The 24,519-nt window shown below is 41.4% G+C and overlaps 1 protein-coding gene across 1 annotated transcript; it reads left to right on the top strand.

The window, feature by feature from the left end:
* The first annotated feature begins 3,242 nt into the window (after positions 1-3,242).
* Positions 3,243-23,243, top strand: LOC307021990 (potassium voltage-gated channel subfamily A member 3). Its single transcript, XM_079654560.1, has 5 exons — positions 3,243-3,986; positions 5,273-5,422; positions 5,577-5,921; positions 6,955-9,638; positions 18,512-23,243. The coding sequence occupies exons 1-4, from the start codon at positions 3,555-3,557 to the stop codon at positions 7,420-7,422; spliced, it is 1,395 nt and encodes a 464-aa protein (XP_079510686.1). The 5' UTR covers positions 3,243-3,554; the 3' UTR covers positions 7,423-9,638; positions 18,512-23,243.
* Positions 23,244-24,519: the final 1,276 nt, after the last annotated feature.

The following is a 24,519-nucleotide window of genomic DNA, read 5'->3' as shown; positions in this document are numbered from 1 at the left end:
GGGCAGTATTGTTACGTTTTGACTCTTTGAGACCTTGTGTGGAGCTTTTGACAGCAGGCAAACACAGCATTGGAACTTCTCTACTGATACACTTGTGTTTTATTATTTTTGGCTTCCCTTCAAGTGGGATGAAATCTGATTGTTTGCTATATTCTGAATGACAGTTTTCTAAGTTTTAACTGGCTTTTTGAGAACATTTGTGGTACTTTTGACATTGTTGTTGCATGCGATCACAGCATTGGATGTCCCACATGTTGTTTCGTGACTTTAGATCCCCTTAAAGTGCTGTAAAACCTGCATGTTTGCTCTTTTCTGAATGACTTCACAGTCTTCTTGCTCAGAGATGCAGATCTGTGTTTTCCTCTCATATCATTCCTCCTCCCCCCCGTCGCTCCCTCGAGCTCTTCCCTGGGAAAAGACTCTGTTTTCCTGCAGCCCGGAGAGAAATGGGGTTATTTTGGGAGAACACGTCATGGCTTTGAGCCGCAGCCCAGAAACTCTCCTTCTTTCCAGCTTGCCCTGGCTGACTTGTTGCAGCTCTGTTTACCTTCTTCTCCGAGACATTTAAAAACCTGCTCGCTGTGGAGAAGAGGAGAAAGTTGGTTCTGCTGCAAAAAGATGATCATTTGTGGTTCTTCTTTCAAATTCTGGTTCCGCCCAAACACCATTAAATGTCTTAATTAAATCTGCCTGTTTTCTGAATTACTTTTTTTGCATCATTTTCACAAATATCTCCAAGCTAGACAAATGTTTTTTTTAACTCAAATTGGTTTTAGGTCATTTATTAACGGTCCCTAAAGGAAACCCCTTCTTATATCCTTTTAGTTATTTTTAGGGGGCATTTTTGGATAATTTGTAGTAGTTTTTAAAATGTGGATACATGCAAACACTGATAAATGTCTGTCAATATGTTTTTATTATTATTTGTATGACTTGTTTCACAGCACAGGACTGTTAGCCTTCCTCTCTGAGACTTTTAAAAACCTGCTCGCTGCGAAAGGAGGATATAATTGTTCTTGTTTCTGCTGCAAAATACTTGTAATTTGTGGTTTTTCTTTAAAATTGTAGTTACGTCCAAACACTATGTCTTCAGATGCAATTCAAGTGGGCTTAAATCTGCATGTTCCCTATTTTCTGAATGACTTTTTAAGGACTGTCCACTCCAAGTGAATGAGTCCTTACCCTAAGTGAAGGAGTTCAAGTATCTCAGGGTCTTGTTCTCGAGTGAGGGAACAATGGAGCGTGAGATGGGTCGGAGAATCGGAGCAGCGGGAGCGGTACGGCCGTCGCTTTACCGCACCGCTGTGACGAAAAGGGAGCTGAGCCAGAAGGCAAAGCTCTCTGTCTACCGGGCCATTTCCCTTCCTACCCTCACCTATGGTCATGAAGGATGGGTCATGACCTAAAGAAGGAGATCGCGGGTACAAGCGGCCGAGATGGGTTTTCTCCGCAGGGTGGCTGGCGTCTCCCTTAGGGGTAAGGTGAGAAGTTCAGTCATCCGGGAGGGACTCGGAGTTGAACCGCTCCTCCTTCGCGTCGAAAGGAGCCAGTTGAGGTGGTTCGGGCACCTAGTTAGGATGCCACCTGGGCGCCTCCCTAGGGAGGTGTTCCAGGCACGTCCAGCTGGGAGGAGATCGAGGGGTAGACCTAGGACCAGGTGGAGGGATTATATCTCTTCTCTGGCCTGGGAGCGCCTTGGGACCCCCCAGTCAGAGCTGGTTGATGGGAAAGGAACGTTTGGGGCTCTCTGCTGGAACTGATACCTCCACGACCCGACCACGGATAAGCGGGAGAAGATGGATGCACTTTTTAAGCATCATTTTCACTAATATCTCACTAATATATATAAGTTAGCCAAATGTTTTTAAACAAAAATGGTCATTTATTAACAGTCCCTAATTATATGCCTGGGCAGAGACTTTTATTGAATTCTTTGGGTCATTTTGAGACATTTTGTAGTAGTTTTTAAAATCTGGTTACATTCAAACACTGATAAATGTCTCTACATATATTTGTATTATTATTGTTATGGCTTGTTTAACAGCACAGCACTGTTTATCTCCCTCTCAGACACATGTTGACTTAAAATAGGAATATTTTCATGAAAAAGTCTTGTTTTTTTTCAATAGCTTCTTTACAACAGGACACTTGTTTTAAATCAATGCAGCATTGTATTAATGGAGTGTGACACACCTCTGGAAATATACTGGATTTTAAGTGAAGGAAACAGTGTAATAATACCAGTTTGGAGTAACTGGTTTACATGATACGGAAGCTATGGAAAAAACCTCCATAAGACACATTTATTGTAATTTATAAATATTTTTCACTCATATGGGAAAATGTAAGCATTGGGTGTACGAATGGTGAGAAGGATTTAATGACGGTCCCTAAATGAAGCCCTGAGATTAACAGCCTTTCTATGAATGGATGAGAGGAAGCTGCTCTCAGTGAAAAGGAGAATACATGTGTGTTTGTGTTGTTCCTCGTGCACACAGCTCCATCGCAGAGCCTCGTGCAGGGTGTTTGGCTGCAGGAAGACAACAGGTACTCAGGTCAAAATCATGAATGAAAAGCATCGTTTTCCTGCACGAGAATCGCGTGTTTTTGCATGAAATCTCACGTTTTTCACGCCTCCATTCATGATTGCATGCGCGTATTTGGAAACATCACACCGTGTTTCACCTTAAACATGAACCCACGCGCATAACCTTGAGCCGGTGCGCGCGCTGGAGACAACAGGTTCCTTACGCACGACTCTTTGCGCGTTCACGTGTCCTCATGTTTACAGGCAGAAACAGGGGTTTAATGTGTGCACGATTTCTGTGGTGTTTGGGTAAAATCGGACCGGTTTACTACTTTCATCAAATCCTAGATATTGTGCTAAGAACAATAATCAGGAGTAACCCAATTTAAATGTGTCTGTGACTCACATGTGCAGATATTAGCCATCAAGGGTAACCAGAATCAAAGGGTGGGTCATAAAAAATCTTAAATGTTAAAAACATATAAAGTCAAATTATGCTCCTTAGAATTAATAAATAATAATAAACAGTTTTTCTAATGGAAATCAGCAGCAACACAAATAATAAGGAATTTGAAACAGGGTTTAATGTGTGCACGCTTGTTGCTGAATATCTGGATTGGATCCATAACGAGCATATGTGTGTGTGTGTGTGTGTGTGTGTGTGTGTGTGTGTGTGTGTGTGTGTGTGTGTGTGTGTGTGTGTGTCTCAGAGTGAGCGCATACACACACGTCAGCGCGAGGAGGGCTCTGTGAATGTGACAGTCCAGACAGCCGCGGCAGAGAGAGCACGCGGAAAGGTGAGAAGCGCAGCGGGGGGGGGAGGGCAACACAATGCCAGAAGAGCCAGCTCACCTGCAGACGTGACACGGAGAAACGAAGAAGAAGTAAAAAGAAAAGACAAAGAAAAAGGAGGAAAAAGACGCGAAAAAGCCAAATTACGCGCAGCGGCGGAGGAGCGGCAGAGGAGCGTTGGAGGAGCGCAGAGGAGTGCAGAGGAGCGGCGGTGCGTTGAGGAACCTGGGGAACCATGACCGTGGTTCCCGTGGAGAACCTGGATGAGACTGTGGCTCTGGACCCGCAGCAGAGCACGAGGAACCAGGACTGCTGCTGCGAGCGCGTGCTCATCAACATCTCGGGGCTGCGCTTCGAGACGCAGCTCCAGACGCTCGCGCGGTTTCCACAAACGTTACTCGGGAACCCGAAGAAAAGGATGCGTTTTTTCGATCATCTTCGCAACGAGTACTTCTTCGACCGCAACAGACCGAGTTTTGACGCGATTCTGTACTACTATCAGTCCGGGGGGAGGCTGCGGAGACCCGTTAATGTTCCCGTGGACATCTTCATGGAGGAGATCAAGTTCTACGAGTTAGGAGAAGAAGTGGTGGAGAACTTCAAGGAGGACGAGGGCTTCATAAAAGAGGAGGAGCGCCCCCTGCCGGAGAACGACTTCCAGCGCCAGGTCTATGTCTGACACTCATTAAGAAAACTAAACCCCTTTGTGACCTTATATTCCTTCAGATAGTGAAATAATTTACCTAAAGAGTTCTCTGTTCAGGTGTATATCAGTATGTAGTGTCTCTACTTTAAAGAGTCCCCTCCTGCTGATGTTCAGGTGTATATCAGTATGTAGTGTCTCTACTTTAAAGAGTCCTCTCCTGATGATGTTCAGGTGTATATCAGTATGTAGTGTCTCTACTTTAAAGAGTCCTCTCCTGCTGATGTTCAGGTGTATATCAGTATGTAGTGTCTCTACTTTAAAGAGTCCTCTCCTGCTGATGTTCAGGTCAGTATGTAGTGTCTCTACTTTAAAGAGTCCTCTCCTGCTGATGTTCAGGTGAATATCAGTATGTAGTGTCTCTACTTTAAAGAGTCCTCTCCTGCTGATGTTCAGGTGTATATCAGTATGTAGTGTCTCTACTTTAAAGAGTCCTCTCCTGCTGATGTTCAGGTCAGTATGTAATGTTTCTACTTTAAAGAGTCCTCTCCTGCTGATGTTCAGGTGTATATCAGTATGTAGTGTCTCTACTTTAAAGAGTCCTCTCCTGCTGATGTTCAGGTGTATATCAGTATGTAGTGTCTCTACTTTAAAGAGTCCTCTCCTGCTGATGTTCAGGTGTATATCAGTATTCAGTGTCTCTACTTTAAAGAGTCCTCTCTGCTGATGTTCAGGTGTATATCAGTATGTAGTGTCTCTACTTTAAAGAGTCCTCTCCTGCTGATGTTCAGGTGTATATCAGTATTCAGTGTCTCTACTTTAAAGAGTCCTCTCTGCTGATGTTCAGGTGTATATCAGTATGTAGTGTCTCTACTTTAAAGAGTCCTCTCCTGCTGATGTTCAGGTGTATATCAGTATGTAGTTTCTCTACTTTAAAGAGTCCTCTCCTGCTGATGTTCAGGTGTATATCAGTATGTAGTGTCTCTACTTTAAAGAGTCCTCTCCTGCTGATGTTCAGGTGTATATCAGTATGTAGTATCTCTACTTTAAAGAGTCCTCTCCTGCTGATGTTCAGGTGTATATCAGTATGTAGTATCTCTACTTTAAAGAGTCCTCTCCTGCTGATGTTCAGGTGTATATCAGTATGTAGTGTCTCTACTTTAAAGAGTCCTCTCCTGCTCATGTTCAGGTGTATATCAGTAAGTGGAACTATGAATGAACGGGTACTTTTATGATGTTTATTCGTAGCCACTTCCTTTCTTCTTTTTAATTCCTGGTTGCAGTAAAACTCACCTCTCTTTCTTCCCCAGGTGTGGCTCCTGTTCGAGTACCCGGAGAGCTCGGGTCCGGCGCGAGGCATCGCCATCGTCTCCGTGCTCGTCATCCTCATCTCCATCGTCATCTTCTGCCTGGAGACGCTGCCCGAGTTTCGTGAGGATTCTCAGCAGCTGTTCCAGCAGGTAGAGAGGGGAAAGCACATCCTGTACTCCAGTAGAAGTACAGATACTCGTGTTTAAAAGTACTTTGGTGAAAGTAGAAGTACTGACTAAACTTCTCGACTCAAGTCAAAGTAAAGAGTCTTTGAAATGTCCCCTTCTCCCCCTCTGCCCTCAGGTGAACGGCACCTCGACTCGAGTGGAGAAGCCGAACCCCTTCACCGACCCGTTCTTCATCGTGGAAACGCTCTGCATCATCTGGTTCTCCTTCGAGCTGCTGGTTCGATTCCTGGCGAGCCCGAGCAAGGCGGCGTTCTTCAGGAACATCATGAACACCATCGACATCGTGGCCATCATACCGTACTTCATCACGCTGGGTCTGGAGCTGGCGGAGCACCAGGGGAACGGGCAGCAGGCCATGAGCCTCGCCATCCTGAGGGTCATCCGCCTGGTCAGGGTCTTCAGGATCTTCAAGCTGTCCCGACACTCCAAGGGGCTGCAGATCCTCGGGAAGACCCTGCAGGTGGAGTACTACACACCTAGGATACCATACTACTTTTGTGAAGTGTTTGTAACCAGTGTGCCGAGACGGTTGTCCAATTTGTTAACTTAATCCGTCCCAAAGATATGATTTAGTCGCTGTTGAGCCTGTGTCTGGATAAGTAATGAAATACTCTTCCAGGCCAGTGGGGGCAGTAGGGAGGGCGCTCACCTTGTTAATTAAAGCCTGTGGAGGTTGTGGTGACAAAACAAACAGCGATGGATGAATAATTGAAAAGGAAATATGCAGACTGAACCGGATCCTGCACACAATCCTCAGTCAGATGTAGAGCCTGGTTTTAGTGGTGGTGGAAAAGAAGAGGGACGTGAGCTCGAGGAAATACAGAGAAAGTTATCCTTTTTTAGAATTTACTTTCCAAACTAAACACCCTCAAATGATCAAAAACCTTCAAAGGTGTCTGAGACCTCACCGGTAAAGCAGCTGAACTCAGAGCCAGATTGAGAGACTAGTCATCACACATCAACAGGTTGTGTTAGACTACAATCAGTCATTGAGGCATCTCTTGGTTGAGGCTGGGCCGCCGCTCATAACAGGTCAAAAACACGGAACTGGACGACACCCTCAGAGAGCAAAATAACTATCAGTGTATGAGCTTTAGCAGATGTCTAAGGTATTGGGCAATGTTAGATAACAGCAACAACAACAACAACAACAACAAGAACAACAACAAACTAGCTGAGAGAGGACATTAGGAGCATGTCAGTTTGACCCTGAGATATCAGGTTTGTAGAAAGAGGCTATGAGTTAGTTCAACCTCCTGGTAGCAGATACAGGAGCAAGTGCAAGACTCTTTTATTTACCTAACTCATGAACACTTGAACAAAGAGCTTTGAAATGCACTGTATACCCTGCACCCCCCCACAATGATTGTTTCCATCACTGTGGAAGGCTGCGATCCTAAACCTCGTTGCATATTGTTGTACAAAGACAGTGAAGTGTTTGTGTCCTCACCCCCTGTTGGACTTTGTGATCCGAACACTTGTTTCTCCTCCAGGCCAGCATGAGGGAGCTGGGCCTTCTCATCTTCTTCCTCTTCATCGGAGTCATCCTCTTCTCCAGCGCCGTGTATTTTGCAGAAACAGACGACCCAGATTCAGGGTTCTCCAGCATCCCGGACGCCTTCTGGTGGGCCGTGGTCTCCATGACGACGGTGGGATACGGAGACATGTGTCCGGTGACCATCGGAGGAAAGATCGTGGGTTCGCTGTGCGCCATCGCCGGGGTTTTAACCATCGCTCTGCCCGTTCCTGTCATCGTGTCCAACTTCAACTACTTCTACCACCGCGAGACGGACCACGAGGAGCACTTCCAGTACAAACACGTGACCTGTGGACAGCAGTTTGAGATCAACAGTGACAACAAGGACGAGTTCCTGGAGAGCAGCGAGGAGGACGAGGAGTCTCTGAAACACACCAACTGCAGCCCGAGGAAGGCCTACACAGGGAAGCTCACCGACGTCTGAGGGGGGGTGTTGGGGTCTTTGGGGATAGAGTTACGCAGCAACAAGGATTGAGGTTTAGCACCAAGACAAGGATTCATTTAGGAGGGATTGTACTCCTCATATTCCCAAACACTGTTCTTCCATTACACACTGTGGGCGGGAGGAAGGGGTCCCCGTTTGCACCAAGACAAGGACTCATTTAGGGGTTAGGGTCCTCATTGATACCCCCAAAACTGTTCTTCCTTTACACAAGGCCTGAGTGGAGAAAGGGGAACGTTTAGGACGACTTAAATCCACGTGTACCCAAAAAACTGATATCCATTACACTGTGGGAGAGAGGGAGGGGCGACATGGATTCATTCAGGGGTTAGGGTCCTCGTTTATACCCAAACACTGGATTATAATCAGAGGAGGAGGAAGTACTCAGATCTTGTTCTTGAGTAAAAGTAGAAGTACTCAGATCTTGTACTTGAGTAAAAGTAGAAGTACTCAGATCTTGTACTTGAGTAAAAGTAGAAGTACTCAGATCTTGTTCTTGAGTAAAAGTAGAAGTACCAGAGTGTAGGAATACTCTGTTACAGTAAAAGTCCTGCATTCAAAATGTTCCTCAAGTAAAAGTAGAAAAGTATTCTCATCAAAATATAGTGAAAGTCTCAAAAGTAAAAGTAGTCGTTGTGCCGATTGGCCCATGTCAGAATAATAGATATGATATGTTTTATAATGATTGATCATTCAAGTTTAGTAGAGTAGAAGTACAAATTAGTACAACATTGAAATACTCAAGTAAAGTACCTTCAAAGTGTACTTGAGTAAATGTACTTAGTTACTTTCCTCCTCTGATTATAATCCACTTTGATCTAAAGACTGTCTTCCTTTGCGCGGCCTGATGGACAGCCAAGCACTTTATTAATGTTCTTTTTAATGTTTATCTTAGTAAAGGAGTAATTTATTGCCATAATGATTCAGGTTTAAAGTTTACATTTGCTTATTTGTATATTATTTGAAGGAGGAGGGACACAACACAGGACCAATTTCATCTAAATACACAAAAAAAGCAGTTCTCTTTCACCCAAACGAGCAGCGCCACCAAGTGGATGAAACGCAGCGCTGCGTCTCCAAATGAAATGGAAGCAGTTTCTATAGCAACCTTCAGACTTTCTGTATTGTCTGACACGGGAGTGAAGGACGAGCCACGGAAACCACCATGTTGTGCAAAAAGCCTCCATGTTGTCTGATCCAGAGCTTCATTTCAACATTTAGCACTGAAAAAGATACAATTCAGCACATTTCCTGCAAGACACGTCCTGCAGGGGACGTCATCTAAACAACACATTATGCTCTAATTAGGATATTTTAGGGTTAAGATGCACAAAAAATAACCAGAAATGTCCATCACAAGTTCTCAGAGACACTACTGAGCTTATATTTTTATATATAACAAGGGATAGGAAGTAACAAAACAAAAAAGAAATTGTCACATTCAATAGTTTGACTGAAAAATAGGACATTCGGGATGTTTTAGAGCCCGAGTGATGCTGATTTTGGGATGGATTTGCCCAATATGGACACCAAGATATTAATGTATACCTTAAGCTGGACACTTTAGCGTCAACGAGCAGTTTTCTTGATAGTTTGTATGGAAAAGCAAACATTTAATTAACAAAACACCCAAAAAACTAATTTAAAAAAGACTTGAAAATTCGTTGTATGGAAGGTAAAAGGTGCCATAATGTGAATCTTTGGCATTGATGTTATTTTATTTGAAAAAAATTACAAATGTATTGCCACCTGTCACCCTCAGTAAAGTTTAGTAGTTGTTTAAAATCTATTGATATTGAATAATTGCCAATATTTTAAGCATCTTAGGTAAGTCTAAAAAAACATCCAATAAGGTTATGATCTTCCAGTCACATGACCCAAGAGATAAAACTTATTATTATTGAAAAAGGGTTTCAAAAGTCAACATTTCAACGCCATAAACGCAAATTGAAAAGTCAACACACTGAATCGCCTGCTGTGTTTTCCACAAAAACCTCCGTCATTAAAGCACCTTAGTTTCTGGACTCAGTCAACAACACCTGATGGAAGAAAGGGGAATTTCTTTTGGGAAGAAACTGAAGATTTAAAGAGTTTCCTGGAGACGTTGGATTATTATCTGATGGATGGAGTTTAATCATCGACGGACGGACGGACAGACGATGGACGACCAACATCTGGACGTCTCGTCACAAAGAGAGGTGAGTTAAACCAGAAAACCTTTAAGTTTATCCTGTGTTGGTTTGCAGGGCTCGACAGTAACGGTTGCCAGGTTGCCATTGGCAACCATTAAGAAAAAATTTCAACCACTTCTTGGCCTTTGGTTGCCATCAGTGGCAACCAGTCTTTAACATAGAGAAAGAAGGACAGCAAACAGCAAAATGTGTTCCCCAAAAGAGATAAATGTTATTTATTTGTTGTATTAAGAGTGATATTTAATTATTGTTGTGACCAGTCGGAACCTGATACTGAAGTTTCACGTGCATCGGTGCGATTACGGTCCGGAGCCAGAAAGCCATGCACGTTTACTTGCGTGCGCGGTGCGCCGTGTGTTTGTTTTACAAAAAATGGCAAAGCAAATGAAGTTGTTTGACTGTGCGGTAAAACGTTTGGCTAACCCGTCAACATCTCAAACGAATGTTCAAAGTGATTCAACTGATAAAGTGCAAGGGGAACCCGAACGAAAAGCAAAGAGGAAATGTGTAAAGTCTGCTCTGTTGTGTATTCACTTCCGGTAAAAGTTCCTTCAAAATAAGAGTCCCGATCTTATTACTACCAAAATAAAACAACACTTTACCATAGGAAAATATTTGCATAAAAATATAATCAATTCTATAAAAAGGTATTTTAAATATAGTTAGACATATTAAAGGAAATTTACAGCATTACAAAATAATATCTAATTCTTAAATGTGAATGGTTTTAATTTATTTAACATTATAAATGTATTAGTCTGGCCAATCCAAGACTTCAATGCTGAAGGGCCAGTGGATCTATGGTGGGGGTCAGCACAAAGGTCAAACCCACATTTGAAAGGAAGACAATGGATGACCAAGAAACTAGTGATCTGTGAAGAACATGACAGCAGCTGCACTACTGGTGTTTAGTATACCAGCCATTGAGGGTGGACAAGTTTCCTACCACTTAGGTTTCAACTAATTGTGTTAATTACTTATTGTAAAGCATTTGAACATTCTTTTGTGTCACATGTTCATTATTCAGTTGATGTATAACTGTATAGTATCTTAATTATTTAAAATATAAGGTGACTAAAAATGGCAACTGTATTTTCAGTTTTGGCAACCAAAAGCTGATGCCTGGTTGCCTGGCAACCACTTTTAAAAGTTAGCGTTGAGCCCTGGTTTGTCACAAGAACTGATGATTTGATACAAATTTAAAGACAAAATCCTGGAAAATGTGTTGTTTACGAAAATAAAGTCAAGACTGGGATGCAATGTTGACAGAGGAGGAAGTTAATTTACTAAAGTATTCAGATCTATTTTGTCATACTTGTAACTTTACTCCATGTTACGCTGCTTTTATCCTTCTACTGCACTTCAGCTGCAATAACTCTCATAGTCCGGTTTTAACATATACTCATAAATACATCGTATATAATATGATGCAGTACTGACTGATAATATACACAGGTAAGCATCTCAGCTGTGCTTTGAAATGCTCTTACATGTACTTGTAAGACATACAAACAGAATGGTATTGGAACAAAGGTATAACTTAGCATGGCTAACCCACATGCTAACATTCAAACGTCCATCAATAAAAATACAGATTAACTTTTTCTGTAGCTTCTTATAGTTTTTGTAAGACCGTTAACACACAGATATATATGCCTTCACATACACCAGACTATAGGCAGCATGTAAACACAAACAAATGCAAGATTCCTATAAGTATTAAACAGAAATGTACTCTATAGAAACACAGCTGCACACACAGCTACTAGTTACCAACAAGCAACCCTTAAAATGCAACACAATCTTCTATTTTAGTCACAATACTTGCAGAAAATGTGTCTCTGAGGTAAAGCTTGATGGTTTTTAATGCAGAAACATTTACCTGGGTATCAGATATTAAATAAAGCAGAGCCATTACTCTGACATGTTTTCAAAAAGCCCTCCAAAAAATGAAATATTATTTTATGAGTTGTTTTGATGGTTGGCAGCAAAGTGCATAACCGCCCCCTACAGGACTGGAGGGTGGAGCAAGTGGATACATGGCAGAATCTAAATGTACCAAAATTATCTAACTTTTTAATCAACTAAATACAAAAATAAAGAAAAATAAGAAAGTAAAAACCCAATAATAATAATAACAGAAGAAAAGAATACAGTACAATAAAAAAAGTCTAATTACAATCGAGCAATAAATCCACATTTATCACAAGCACACGGCATCGATCATGTTAAAACCGCTAAAACTGGTCTAAAAAGGTGAGTTTTGGTGTTTTAAAAGTTGGGGGGGTTCAGAGGTGTTGGAGTTTGATCACTTAATGGTGTGGTCCAACATAAGGTTCTCATTACATTAAGGGACATTAAATATTATTTGTACTGTGAGGTATTAATACTTATCCTGCAGACAGATGTGTGAGTGCAGTGTGGTGTCGGTGCAGGTGTGAGCCAGCAGGGGGCAGCAGCTTCCTGCAGCTGGATCACATCTAGAGACAGAGCCCTTTCAAAACACCTGCAGGGTCAACATGGTTTATTACACCTGCATTTACTGTATTATACACATTTTAATGTTATAGTTGTTATATTATAGAACAAGATGCACGTTTTTAAAAAATATTTATCAAATGTTATTTAATTGTATTTAATTAACTCTGATTCAAATGCATATACAGATCTTATTTAATTTGTTATGTTATGAATGATCTACTTTTATTTAGTCTTTTAGGTCTTTTTTATCAGTTATTTCTTGTTGTATGTATTTATGGGTGTATCCCCTGCGCGGTGTGACAGGTTTTTGGCTGCAGGTCAGAGGTCAGCGGTATTTAAAGACTTGTGTGTCACTTTTACACTTTGATGCATGGCGGCTACAGAGCCTGAAGCAGCGACACTAAAAAAAACACTGTGACAACAGCTGCTGGTTGCCATGGTGACGGGACCACAACAATGTAAACAATGTTGTGTTGTTGTATTAAATGCAGGGACTTATTATATGCAGCTGGTGGAAAATCACTTTAAAAAATCACTATTTTTTTTTAGGCCATGTTATAGATTATGATTTTTCCCCCCATAGCAACAGAGAATACTGGATTCTGATTGGCTGGAGATTTTTTTTAATTGTATTATCATTAAGAGATTCATGCTGCAGTGCCCCCTGCTGGTATGGAGGGGAGATTATAGGGTTTATACATAATGTATTAATTATTGAGTCAATTACTTCAACACAAAAAAATAAGTTAATATATTTAATTCAATAAAATATATATATTCTTTTGTAATGAAACTCAGGTATTCTATTAAAGAAAAGAAAAGAATAAAAAATAATACAAATAAATAAATACTTAATAAAAATAATAAATACACTCTAGTATTTAATCAATAAATAAATAATACAAATTAAATAGTTGTTCGAATGTGTTTATAAAATCAAATACATTAAAACATAAAAAAACTAAAGGCAGCAGTTAAATTAAATGTACATAAATACACGCTGCAGTAACACCACTAAACACAACCTCATACCTCCTGTTGTCGACCCCTCTGATATTGATTAGATCTCATAATACCTCTTCCTGGAGAACAGTGTGTTATTCATTGCAGCCAGGCGGAAAGAGACCCTGAGTTTCTCTGGATTACTTTACCAAACGATGTCTCCGGATCACCGTCATCCCGTCCTGCAGGAGACCTTTTATTAAAGCTTCCCACCGGCGTCCATATCTGAGCCACCTGAGAATAAACTGGGTCAGGATTACAGCCTGCTGGGGCCCCGAGGGGTTACATCTCAGGGTTTTTTTTGTGTAAAATGCTATGAAAACATGAACTCTGTGCTGCACAATCGAGTAATATCCATGTTGTTTTCGTGACAAGCTAAGCTATCAGCACATGTAGACAACAGGGATGTCACATGGATGTACACATAGTTATGAGACCATAAGTGCAAAAGAAAAACGAGACGAAAATGTTATTGCTCAGAAATGAATTCAAACCCCAAAGTGAAAAGTAGTCTATAATATTCTTGACGTCGGAAAAATGTTATTTCCAGCCTTGGGGACCATGGGGAAAAATATATATATATTTCAGAGCATCAAAATCAATATGTATCTACAATATTTAAAAGAAAAGTCATGGCACTTTTATGTCAACAAGGTTAGTTGTGCCATGAAACTTAAAGTGCACCTACCATGCTATCTTTAGGCATTAGCATAGGTCTCAGATATATACAAATATATAAAAACATGTCTATGAAGTGTTTTGCTCCAAACACCAAACAGATCACCCATTATAGCCATGCCTCATATCCCTCTGTTTCACTTCCTGTTTCTAAAGTGCTGATTTGGGTATAAAGCTTTAAAGAGGAGGGGTCTGAGCTCATGCGGGACCCGGCAGCTACTGTCTAAACTAAATGCTGCCGTGATGAAACGCCATATCATGGATTATCAAGGATTCTCTCTGAAACAGTTTGGAGCTCAAAGGCTTTCTCTCTTGCCGGTTATACCACAAGGTGAGTTCCTTTTTACTTCCTGCTTCTTCACACACATGCTCTCCAGTACAGGTTAGCTCTGAGTGTTAGCCATGCTAATGTAAACACCGACCATATTACGTCCAAAACAGTCGGGCATTGTTTCTGATAGCAACGTTTCTGATAGGGCCGTGGGTCCACATTTCAGATATTACCTCATATCGGACTTCAAATGATCATATTTTGAGACCAATTATCTATAAGTCATACCCTAGAAACGAAACAGTCGTATGACATGATGTTTTTCTGAAACCCAACAAAGTAAACACGTAAATATGTTTCCTAGCTTTGTAAATATCTTTTAAACTTGTAGACTATAAACACCCACTAAGTGAACAGGAAGTGCTTCTCAGTGGCGGTTCTAGACCAATTTGAGTGGGGGGGCCAGGCTGGGGCCAGTTATTTTCTGAGGGGGGCCCAATAAATGCAGGACGAAAAAGACAAAGACAGTATGAAGTAATTGCGCATAAGTAAAACAATGCAATACAGGGGGTGCGGGAGGAGGGGTGAGGGAGGAGGGGTGAGGGAGGAGACGAAAGCCACACGCGAGCAGACTACGTGGAAGTGTTTTCACTACTCGCGTATAAAAGCCCCGCCCCCACCTTCACAGCTGGCCCCGCCCCCACCTTCACAGCTGGTCCATTTCAACAGAGGAAAACAGACAACTGGAAGATGAGTGGAAAAGCGTCACATAAATGTATAAGTGCTCTCAGCTCCGTGGGAATTATTATGTGCAATTCATTTCTAAAAGGCTTTCACATTACTATCATTATATTTGTATTTAAATGTAGGCTATTTACACCAAAACGGAACACAAAAGCAGGACCAACCATCATACATTGAATTCATTGACTAACAAGAGAAAGATTCATTCATTTAAATGAATATTTAACCAGAAATGGTCCGGTTCTAAAGAGTTATTCAGTTCAGCCCGATGAGAGGGGATACAGCTGAGCACATGTCATCATTAACAGACGTCGTTTAAGAGTGACGTTTGAGTGAACGAGGACATTTAATACCTGAGGACTCCTCTGTCCTCGCGTCACCTCCTCGTGTCTCTCGCTCGCATCTTACCAGGCCCGGACTGGCCATCGGGAGCACCGGGAGGTGTCCCGATGGCCTGGCCTGCTAAGTGGCCTGCTGGCCTCAGGATTCTTTTTGTTATGTATGTATTGTAAACGCAACGCAGCGCAAATGTGGGTCTGACTCTGCCTCACAGAGGGTGACTGGCTGTCTACATGATGTGGCCTGCCGACATGGCCACTTTCATACAGATCATACGAGACATGCCCTCGATTGGTCTCTGTGTGTCATTCAAGCTCGGGAGGGTGTGTGTTAGTGTGTTTCGCGAGCGAGCGAGAGAGAAAGCGTGCGCACCGGTGACGTGAATTGTTGTTAGCTTCTCGTGCTAGCTAGCTGCGCTAACGGATATAATGAGCTGTCAACAAGGTGGAGGAGAGACAGGATTCTGGAGGAGGACAGTAGGGCCTGGCGCATTTCGTGGCATCTGCAGGCAGTGGCAAGTACTTCCGGCATCTGCCACAGAGGCCGCTACTCCGTGGTATCTGTGGCAAGTATATGCCAGAGATGCCACAACTTGCTGTGGCAAGTAAATGCCACAACTTGCCGTGGCATTTGCGCATGCTGAACGGGAGTTGCCTCAAGATGCCAGAGATAAGAGAAGGTTTACGGTAGCTGCCACTCGCCTTCCGTGGCAAATGCTGATATTTAAATCCGTATTTATCGTGTAAAATGTTGCTGTTTTGGCATGACTTTATGGAACTGATCTGTACACAGGACTGATGATCTGTATACAGGACTGATGACCTGTACACAGGACTGATGATCTGTACACAGGACTGATGACCTGTACACAGGACTGATGATCTGTACACAGGACTGATGATCTGTACACAGGACTGATGATCTGTACACAGGACTGATGATCTGTACACAGGACTGATGATCTGTACACAGGACTGATGATCTGTACACAGGACTGATGATCTGTACACAGGACTGATGATCTCTATACAGGACTGATAGTCCCATCTCTTGTTTTCAAAGAGATTAAACATTATAATTGATATGAGATTTTACTTGGGGAACATGGTTTGTTATAATAAATAAACGTGCTATTTTTATGATAATACTCGGTACTCGAGTTGAGGGGGGATGACATCCCCCCTGAAATAAAAACGGTTAAAATCATCCCCCTTCTAAAACTGCCACCATCCATCCTTTATGTACGCCTGTTTTACTGCTGTTTCCAGAGAGAACAGCTGTGAGGTCCGTGCAGAAAGCAGAGCAGTGTGTATAATATATATCACTCAGTATAACAGACCTACTCTCTGTATCTGCTTTAGTTTAGATATCTGTCAGCGCCATATATATTATATGGCTCTGGGTGCTGTGTACCGGAGGGGAAGGGAGAGAGAGGAGCGAAGGGAGGAGAGAGAGAGAGAGAGAGAAAGAGGAGCGAAGGGGGGAGAGAGAGAGAGGAGCGAAGGGGGGAGAGAGAGAGAGAGAGGATCGAAGGAGGGAGAGAGAGAGAGAGAGGATCGAAGGAGGGAGAGAGAGAGGAGCGAAGGGGAGAGAGAGAGAGAGAGAGAGGAGCGAAGGGGAGAGAAGAGAGAGAAGAGAGAGAGAGAGAGAGAGAGAGAGAGAGAGAGAGAGAGAGAGAGAGAGAGAGAGAGAGAGAGAGATTTACCCTCTCCTCAACAGTCACCAACTTGGGTGTGAAAATGGACGCCCATCTGACCTTTGAGGCCCACATTAAACAGCTGTGCAAAAACTCCTTCTATCACCTCAGGAACATCGCCAAACTCCGCCCCTCACTCACTCTGTTTGACGCGGAAAAGCTAGTCCACGCCTTTGTCTCCTCAAGGCTGGACTACTGCAATGCACTCCTCATCGGGATCCCTAAGAAAAGCATCCAGAGGCTCCAGTACATCCAGAACAGCGCTGCTAGGATCCTGATGAGGGTGCGCAAATATGATCATATCACCCCCATCCTGAAATCACTACACTGACTCCCCGTGGAATTGAGGATCGAATTCAAGGTCTCCGTCCTCACACACCAGTGTATCTATGGAACAGCCCCTCCATACCTCAAGGAACTCCTCACCCCCCTTACCTCCGTGCGGACCACCCGCTCCAGCAACTCAAACCTCCTCAAAGCCCCGAGGACTAAGCTCCGTACCATGGGAGACCGGGCCTTCTGCTCGGCTGCCCCCAGTCTGTGGAACGCTCTCCCCGACCACATGAGAGCATCACAGACCGTGGAGGTTTTTAAAAAAGGCCTCAAAACCCACCTCTTCAATAGAGCCTTTCCCTAGACCTTTTATTTATTTATTATCACCCTTTTATCTTATTTTATTCTTTTTACTTATTTATTTTTATTTATTGCTTTTTATTCTTTTTACGATGTTAGCACTTCGGGATTTGAATGCAAATATGAAGTGCTTTATAAATTAAAGCCATTATTATTATTATTATTAGAGAGAGAAGCGAAGGGGGGGGAGAAAGATGTAACACGGTTTCCTGATAAACGTTTTTCTTGATAGGCTTCAGCTGTGGAGAGGTGGATGCACCCAGGAAGGAAAGCTAGCTCCAGTCCTTTTCCTGTGAGGGAAACTGTGGACTTGATGTCCTGACAAGCAGGAGTTTTTAAAACCTGCACAAACTTCTGCTCACCATGATTACAAATTGTGAAATGCAATGTAAAATTACCAGCTCACTAAATCACAACCACTACAAACTACTACCGCGGATTGGGCAGAGAACGAGTCTGAGAAAGTTGCTCCCCCATGTGACGTAATGTGACGCGTTTGACGTTAAAAAAAAGCAGTTTTTAGTAGCCGAGCTCAAAACGGCTCCTTTCCCTCTGAATTCCTGATGTCTCGTAAAACATATCAAATCCTGCATTCACTTTTTTAATTGTAATTTTCAGGCAAGGTTAAGCATAAATCTATAAAAAAAAAACCCTGCAAGTTGCTCTTTTAATTATAACATGGGGGTCTGAGGATTGACCGAGCTCCAGGGACATTGAAGCACATTGTCGTAGTGGCCAAACGGTGTTACTACAACTACCAAAACAAATTCTTCCCATTGACTTAAATCGGGAAAGAGACGTCTGTAAATCAGGGGCTAATAAAAGCTGGAAAGCCCTTTTTTAAATCAATCAGGGTCTAAAGGTTGTAAAATGGGCTTGAAGCTGAATCGAATGCTGTGGAGCCTCAAGTGGCCGTTAAAGGAACTGCAGTTCTGGAAAGTCTTCGCTGTTCAGTCGGATATTAACGCTTAGATGTTATAATCAGTCTTTAATACTTTGTAACAAAAACACGTTTCTCTGTTTTTGTTTTTCAAGGTGAAGAAGCTGCTCCTGCATCACCTCGTCAAACCAAAAGAGTGTAACCTCCCATCCTTCCTCTTCTTCCTCCTCCTTCTTCATCCTCCTTCCTCTGATGAACGGGATAAAACACTGACACTCGTACACGGTTTGGAGACGCCTTCCCATCACAAGAGGACTCTGAGGTACGACAAACGTTACTTGAATCATCGTATTTACAAAATGTCTGGAGTCCTTCGTATATTCGTGAAACAAAAGGCGGGAGATTTGCTCGTCTTGCGGTAGAGAAGAAGAAGTCCTGTCTGCACGTTGCATATCTTAAACCAAAACATAATACTGCATGCTGGGAAAGTAGAGCATGTCAACAGAAACACGGGATCATCGATAATATTTATTCAAATAATTCACGTTCGTCCGGTGGAGTTAGTCTAAATCTATATTTTTTAAAGTGTCATGCTGTCTATGTTTTATATGGAAAGGAATTGTTTAATTATTTTGTAGATTTTTAACTTTTGTCGTTGTATTGTTTGCCTTGGCCGCTCTGATGAAAGTGTCTGCCTGCCGAAAACACTTTAAAAAGAGATGAGTCTGCCCCCATGTGAAGAAACGGGAAGATAAGAGCGTTAAAATGCATTTATCGCAGACCTCTGATTTTCTTTGGATCGTTCTGAATGTGTCCGATGGTGTTTGGGTTTTTGATCACAATGCTGTAAATCTGTTATTATTGATAACTTCTACCTCAGTGTCGCTCATTACGACAGAAACACCTGTTCGTGTCCCTGAACGCCTCTCTGCTCATCTGGAGCCACTAGATAGACCCAGACTCTCTATGGACTGCTGTTCAGCGTAGGGAAGTCCAATAGGCGTCTTGAGGCGATGCATTCAAGACCATAGTAACTGGGGTTGAGTACAGCAGACTTCACAGTTTACTTTGCACAGTTCATGTATTGTTTAAACGTGTTTGCATGAGCTTTCCTACGATTTATGAAAGGAAGTGGGTAAGCCCGTCTTAAGAATATAAAGAGTTTAACGTAGTTCCGTTAAGTTTTAGATAACAAATGGTGACATGGGGAAAACTTTAGAGGTGTAAGGATCAGTTAGAGCCGAAGCTATTTGGTGACAAACATCGACTTTATTAAAGTGGTAAAAGTCGACACCAATTCAAAATGTGTACACGAAAGAGAAATAGCACTGGGACATGTTCACCGGTGGGAAGATGAAGACATTAGCTTAAAAACAGACAGGAAGAAAGGGGAAACTGATAGCCTTAAAAAACAACGACAAACAACCAGTCAACAACTCTAAGGCTAACTTCTCTCTTGCTACAGACTTCCACCAAATGTCATACAAATTGGACTTGTAGTTTTTCTCTAATCCTGCAGACAAACAAACAAACAAACAAACAAACAAACAAACAAACAAACAAACAAACTGAACCGAACTAATAAAGCTAGCTAGATGGTGAATCTAACTGCTATTTATAACACAAGCAATTATAAACAAACCAACAAAACCTCCCAATCAGAGCAAATGAGTTTTTACTTTGATGAATGCTAAGAGTTTCCCCTTACTTCCAGTCTTTGTGCTAAGCTAAGCTAGCATGCCCTTGACTTCTCACTTCTAAAACGATATCCAAAAACACTTTCCGAAATGTTTATTTTATTGTAATTATCATCAAAAGCCCTGCAGAAGCTTCCCTCAGACCCCCAGCCAGTTGTTGTGACTGCTCTGCGGGACAGAAAGCAGCCGGGGGGATTCTGCTGCACAGAACAGCTGACGAGCTGTGACTGCGTTAGAGACATGATTAATGTATTCTGCATACGTCCATCAAGAACGTCCTCATGACTAAAGACTTGCAGTCAGTCATGTTGGTTTATCTTCACTTCGTGTGACATATGTGTCCGAGGTCTTCTTCACTTTCATCACCAACTCCAGTTCACACTCGTCACCAAATGATCTTATGTTCACGTTAAAGAAGAAGCAACATGAGTGTGACTGGGGAACTTCAGTGTGAAAGCAAAATGCATTTTTTTAAACGTTTGTTCCTTCTTCAGTTTTTATTTTTATTTCCACTTATTGTTGAATTGTTTATTTTTGACATTCTTTTTAATTGTGATCTATTTTTGATAAAATAAATACTTTATTCTGATGAATCTCATGTGTTTCAGAAGACATGCAGATGAGTTCCTTTCTTTCTGTTTCTTGATGGTTTTCATGTGATATGTTGTTGGGATGAAACCATCACTTCTGAATTCTCTTCCACCCAGCGGTCCCTCGTTAAGAGGTCATCCAATCCAACTTTATTCATACAGCACATTTCAAAACAACAGAGTTGACCAAAGTGCTGTACATCAATACAAATATAAAAAGCAGCATAAATACATTTAGACAAAACCGATAGGACCAAAAAACTAATGTAAAAACACAAGACAATAAAAACATACTGGTTCCACTTTACATTAAGAACCATTTATAAAACAGTTCTAACATAGAACATCAACACAGGCTCACTATTTGGCAAGATGACTAAGCCTTATATTGGCTACTTAGCGAGAATCAACTCAGTGAACAACAGATACCAAGGATGCTGGCTGATGAAGGAGACCAAGTAAGCTAGGTAGCCAATATAAGGCGTAGTCATCTTGCCGAATAGTGAGCCCACATGTATCTGTACTGCTAAGCCTTATATTGGCTACCTAGCTTACTCTGTCTCCTTCATCAGCCAGCATCCTTGGTATCTGTTGCTCACTGAGTTGATTCCCCCCTTCCATCTTGATGTTTCTTGGCATCTCTTATGACCATTTATTTACGAGTGACTAACATTTATAGTTGCCCAAAGGGAGCCTTATTGTAAAGTGGGAAACACATCACTACCATTTCTAATAAGGCTTAGCAGGACAGATACATGTGGGCTCACTATTTGGCAAGCACCCGGTCACAGTTGCCCTGTTTATCTCATGTCTTATAAAAGCTTATTAATGATTTATAAAATGTTCACAACCTAATTAATGAATGAATTACAAACTATTCGTAAACCCTTTATCAGAGTAGTCTTATTGTAAAGTGGTACCCACACACTTATAGCCACAGACTGAAAAACTCTCATACACGATGTAAAAACATTTAAAACACAAGTATAAAGAAGAAGGGATGGATCCGTCCAACTTTAATTGAATTGTATTTGATGTCGACTACAGCAAACCTACCTGTGTGTGATTTAAGAAACACATCTGACATCAAAAAGGAAATCCATCCCATTTCATGTGTTTTGGTTCCTCGATGGTCAACAAACCGACATCTTGAATTTCTTTGTTTGCCAAAATGTTTCTGAAACATAAATAAAGCCAGAGGTCTGCAGGGTTAGGATTACAAAGCTATGCTCCGAGAAGCTTCATAGTTTTAGCTGCATGTTGAAAAACAGAATGCGGATGTTATAAAGACACAAGCACCGATAAGCAATAAGGCATGAATAGTAGGGTGTCATCAGCAAACAGTGAGTCATCTGGTTATTCATATGAGAAGCTACTAGTGCCTTAATCATAACCTGATTCAGTTGATAACCCGATCAAATGCATCCGTACCATAGAAGAAGAACGGTAGTATGTTAGCACTGTAGGGATGCGATGGAGTGGTAGAAATAATGTTAATGTAAATGAATATATTGAATGTAAGTAAGACGTCTTCCTGGTTGGTGTTTTGAGAGGAAACAAATGTGAAAAGAAAAAAGAAATATCTCTTTAAATGGAGGTACGAAGCGGAGAGGATCTTTGAGGCCAGGTTCTGATATCTTCTTCAAATGATAACCCCGGTTATTATCTCACGATTAAAATAAAAGGATCAGGTCTTTGGGATTTCTGTCGCTGAGTGGTTTTCATATATTTTCTGAAAATGTGTGTAAAAAGAGTGATTTTCGGATGACAGGCCGAAACTAATGTGTCCCTTCTGAGCTTCCTTAGTTGTTTTTTTTAACTTACATTCCTCAATAACGTTCAATATAAAACTGTGATTTTAACCATGTCTCCATTTGGAGCGTTTTTCATACAACATGTTGTTTTATTTTTATATAAATGATCATTATTGTTGCATTTATTTCTTATTTTGGTCTGGGTGATAATCAACGTTAGAACTGATTTCTACGAATATGCGATCGTTTGTTCAAATGAAAGTGAAACTGCTACACTGAGAAAATGTGATCAGATAACTAAAAGACTGATATTCCTAATTCAGACAAACCTCCGTAGAAAATATAAAAAACTAAAAGCTGTTTTTTATTCAGCAGTTAAAGAAAAATATCAACTAAAGTTTAATTTACTGGCTTTTTATCTCGTAGTTTGATTTGAACGTGAAACCAGACGGAGAAAGATTGAAAAAAGAGGTCAAAGTAATTTTCATAGACTTCCATGTATTTGAGTCCTGTGTGTTCGTCCAAAAAAAAAAAAAAGCGTTACTTCTGCAAAACCTCAACTCGTGTCCTCAGTGTTTGAATCTCAAATAATATTTTTGTTAACGTCTGTGTGTTTCACTGTATGACAGGTATAAAGTCAAAACAATGTCAAATCTGATTGTCTTGGGATTGTACGTTCACTGTTTCTGCACAACAGGTGGATCGTTGTGACGTTTAATGTGGCCTTTTCTTTCTCTGTAACGTACTGCGATGTTGTAAATGATCTGTATAATATGACATAATGTATATTAAAGTTACGAGGCTTTGTGTTTCTACCACCTATGTTTAATAAATAAATGAACTGTGCTCAAATGTTTGACTTTTTACCTTTTTCTATACCGGGCTTAGCTCAGATTGTTGTCTGAATACAGGACAAGCAAACAGACACTGAACAAAAATATAAACGCAACACTTGTTTTTGCTCCCATTCTTCATGAGATGAACTCAAAGATCTAAAACATTTTCTATTTACACAAAATAACCATTTCTCTCAAATATTGTTCACAAATCTGAAAAGATCTGTGATAGTGAGCACTTCTCCTTTGCCGAGATAATCCATCCCACCTCACAGGTGTGGCATATCAAGATGCTGATTAGACAGCATGATTATTGCACAGGTGTGCCTTAGGCTGGCCACAATAAAAGGCCACTCTGAAACGTGCAGTTTTGCTTTATTGGGGGGGTCTGGGGGGGTCCGAAAACCAGTCAGCATCTGGTGTTAGGGTTAGGGTTAGGGTTAGGGTAATGTTGTGAATCGAGTGGCCTGAGTTCATCGTCCATAACATACGCCTGTCCATACCATAACCCCCCCACCACCATGGGCCACTCGATTCACAACATTACCCTAACCCTACCCCTCACACCAGATACTGACTGGTTTTCGGACCCCCCCAGACCCCCCCAATAAAGCAAAACTGCACGTTTCAGAGTGGCCTTTTATTGTGGCCAGCCTAAAGCACACCTCTCTGAAAACGTGCAGTTTTGCTTTATTAGGGGGGTCTGGGGGGGGTCCGAAAACCAGTCAGGTTTAACCCTAACCCTAACCAGATCACAGATTTTTTCAGATTTGTGAACAATATTTGAGATTATTTTGTGAATATAGAAAATGTTTTAGATCTTTGAGTTCATCTCATGAAAAATGGGAGCAAAAACCAAAGTGTTGCGTTTATATTTTTGTTCAGTGTATGTTTTTAATGATCCGATCTCAGATTTTGTTTTGAACTGAAGTCTTATTTCTCATACATGAAAGAAAACTCCAACATTTAGGAGTTCATTTCACTAATCTGGTTTATTTGTGTGTGTGTAGATTTCTTCCAAACGAGCATTACTAATATCCTGATTTGTATATTTCAAAATAACACAATCATAAAACTTGTAATATAAACACATATGGTGTGCATGGCAGTAATGAACTGTTGAAGTTTCATGATGATATCTCTTGGTTAACCTTTTTACCCTAGTCATCATTTGTAGTCGTTTTTGTGCGTCCAACTCGACTGTCCCCACGGGAACATTTAAGCAGTTTTGTTTTTGTGACTTCTTGACTCCTGTTTGCAGTTAGAACCAGCAGGTAGCACGCTAT

Source organism: Notothenia rossii (genome assembly GCF_949606895.1).
Source record: "Notothenia rossii genome assembly, chromosome: 10".
Lineage (NCBI taxonomy): Eukaryota > Metazoa > Chordata > Actinopteri > Perciformes > Nototheniidae > Notothenia > Notothenia rossii.
The sequence above is the reverse complement of the archived record's forward strand: the minus strand, read 5'-3'. Positions and strand labels throughout refer to the sequence as shown.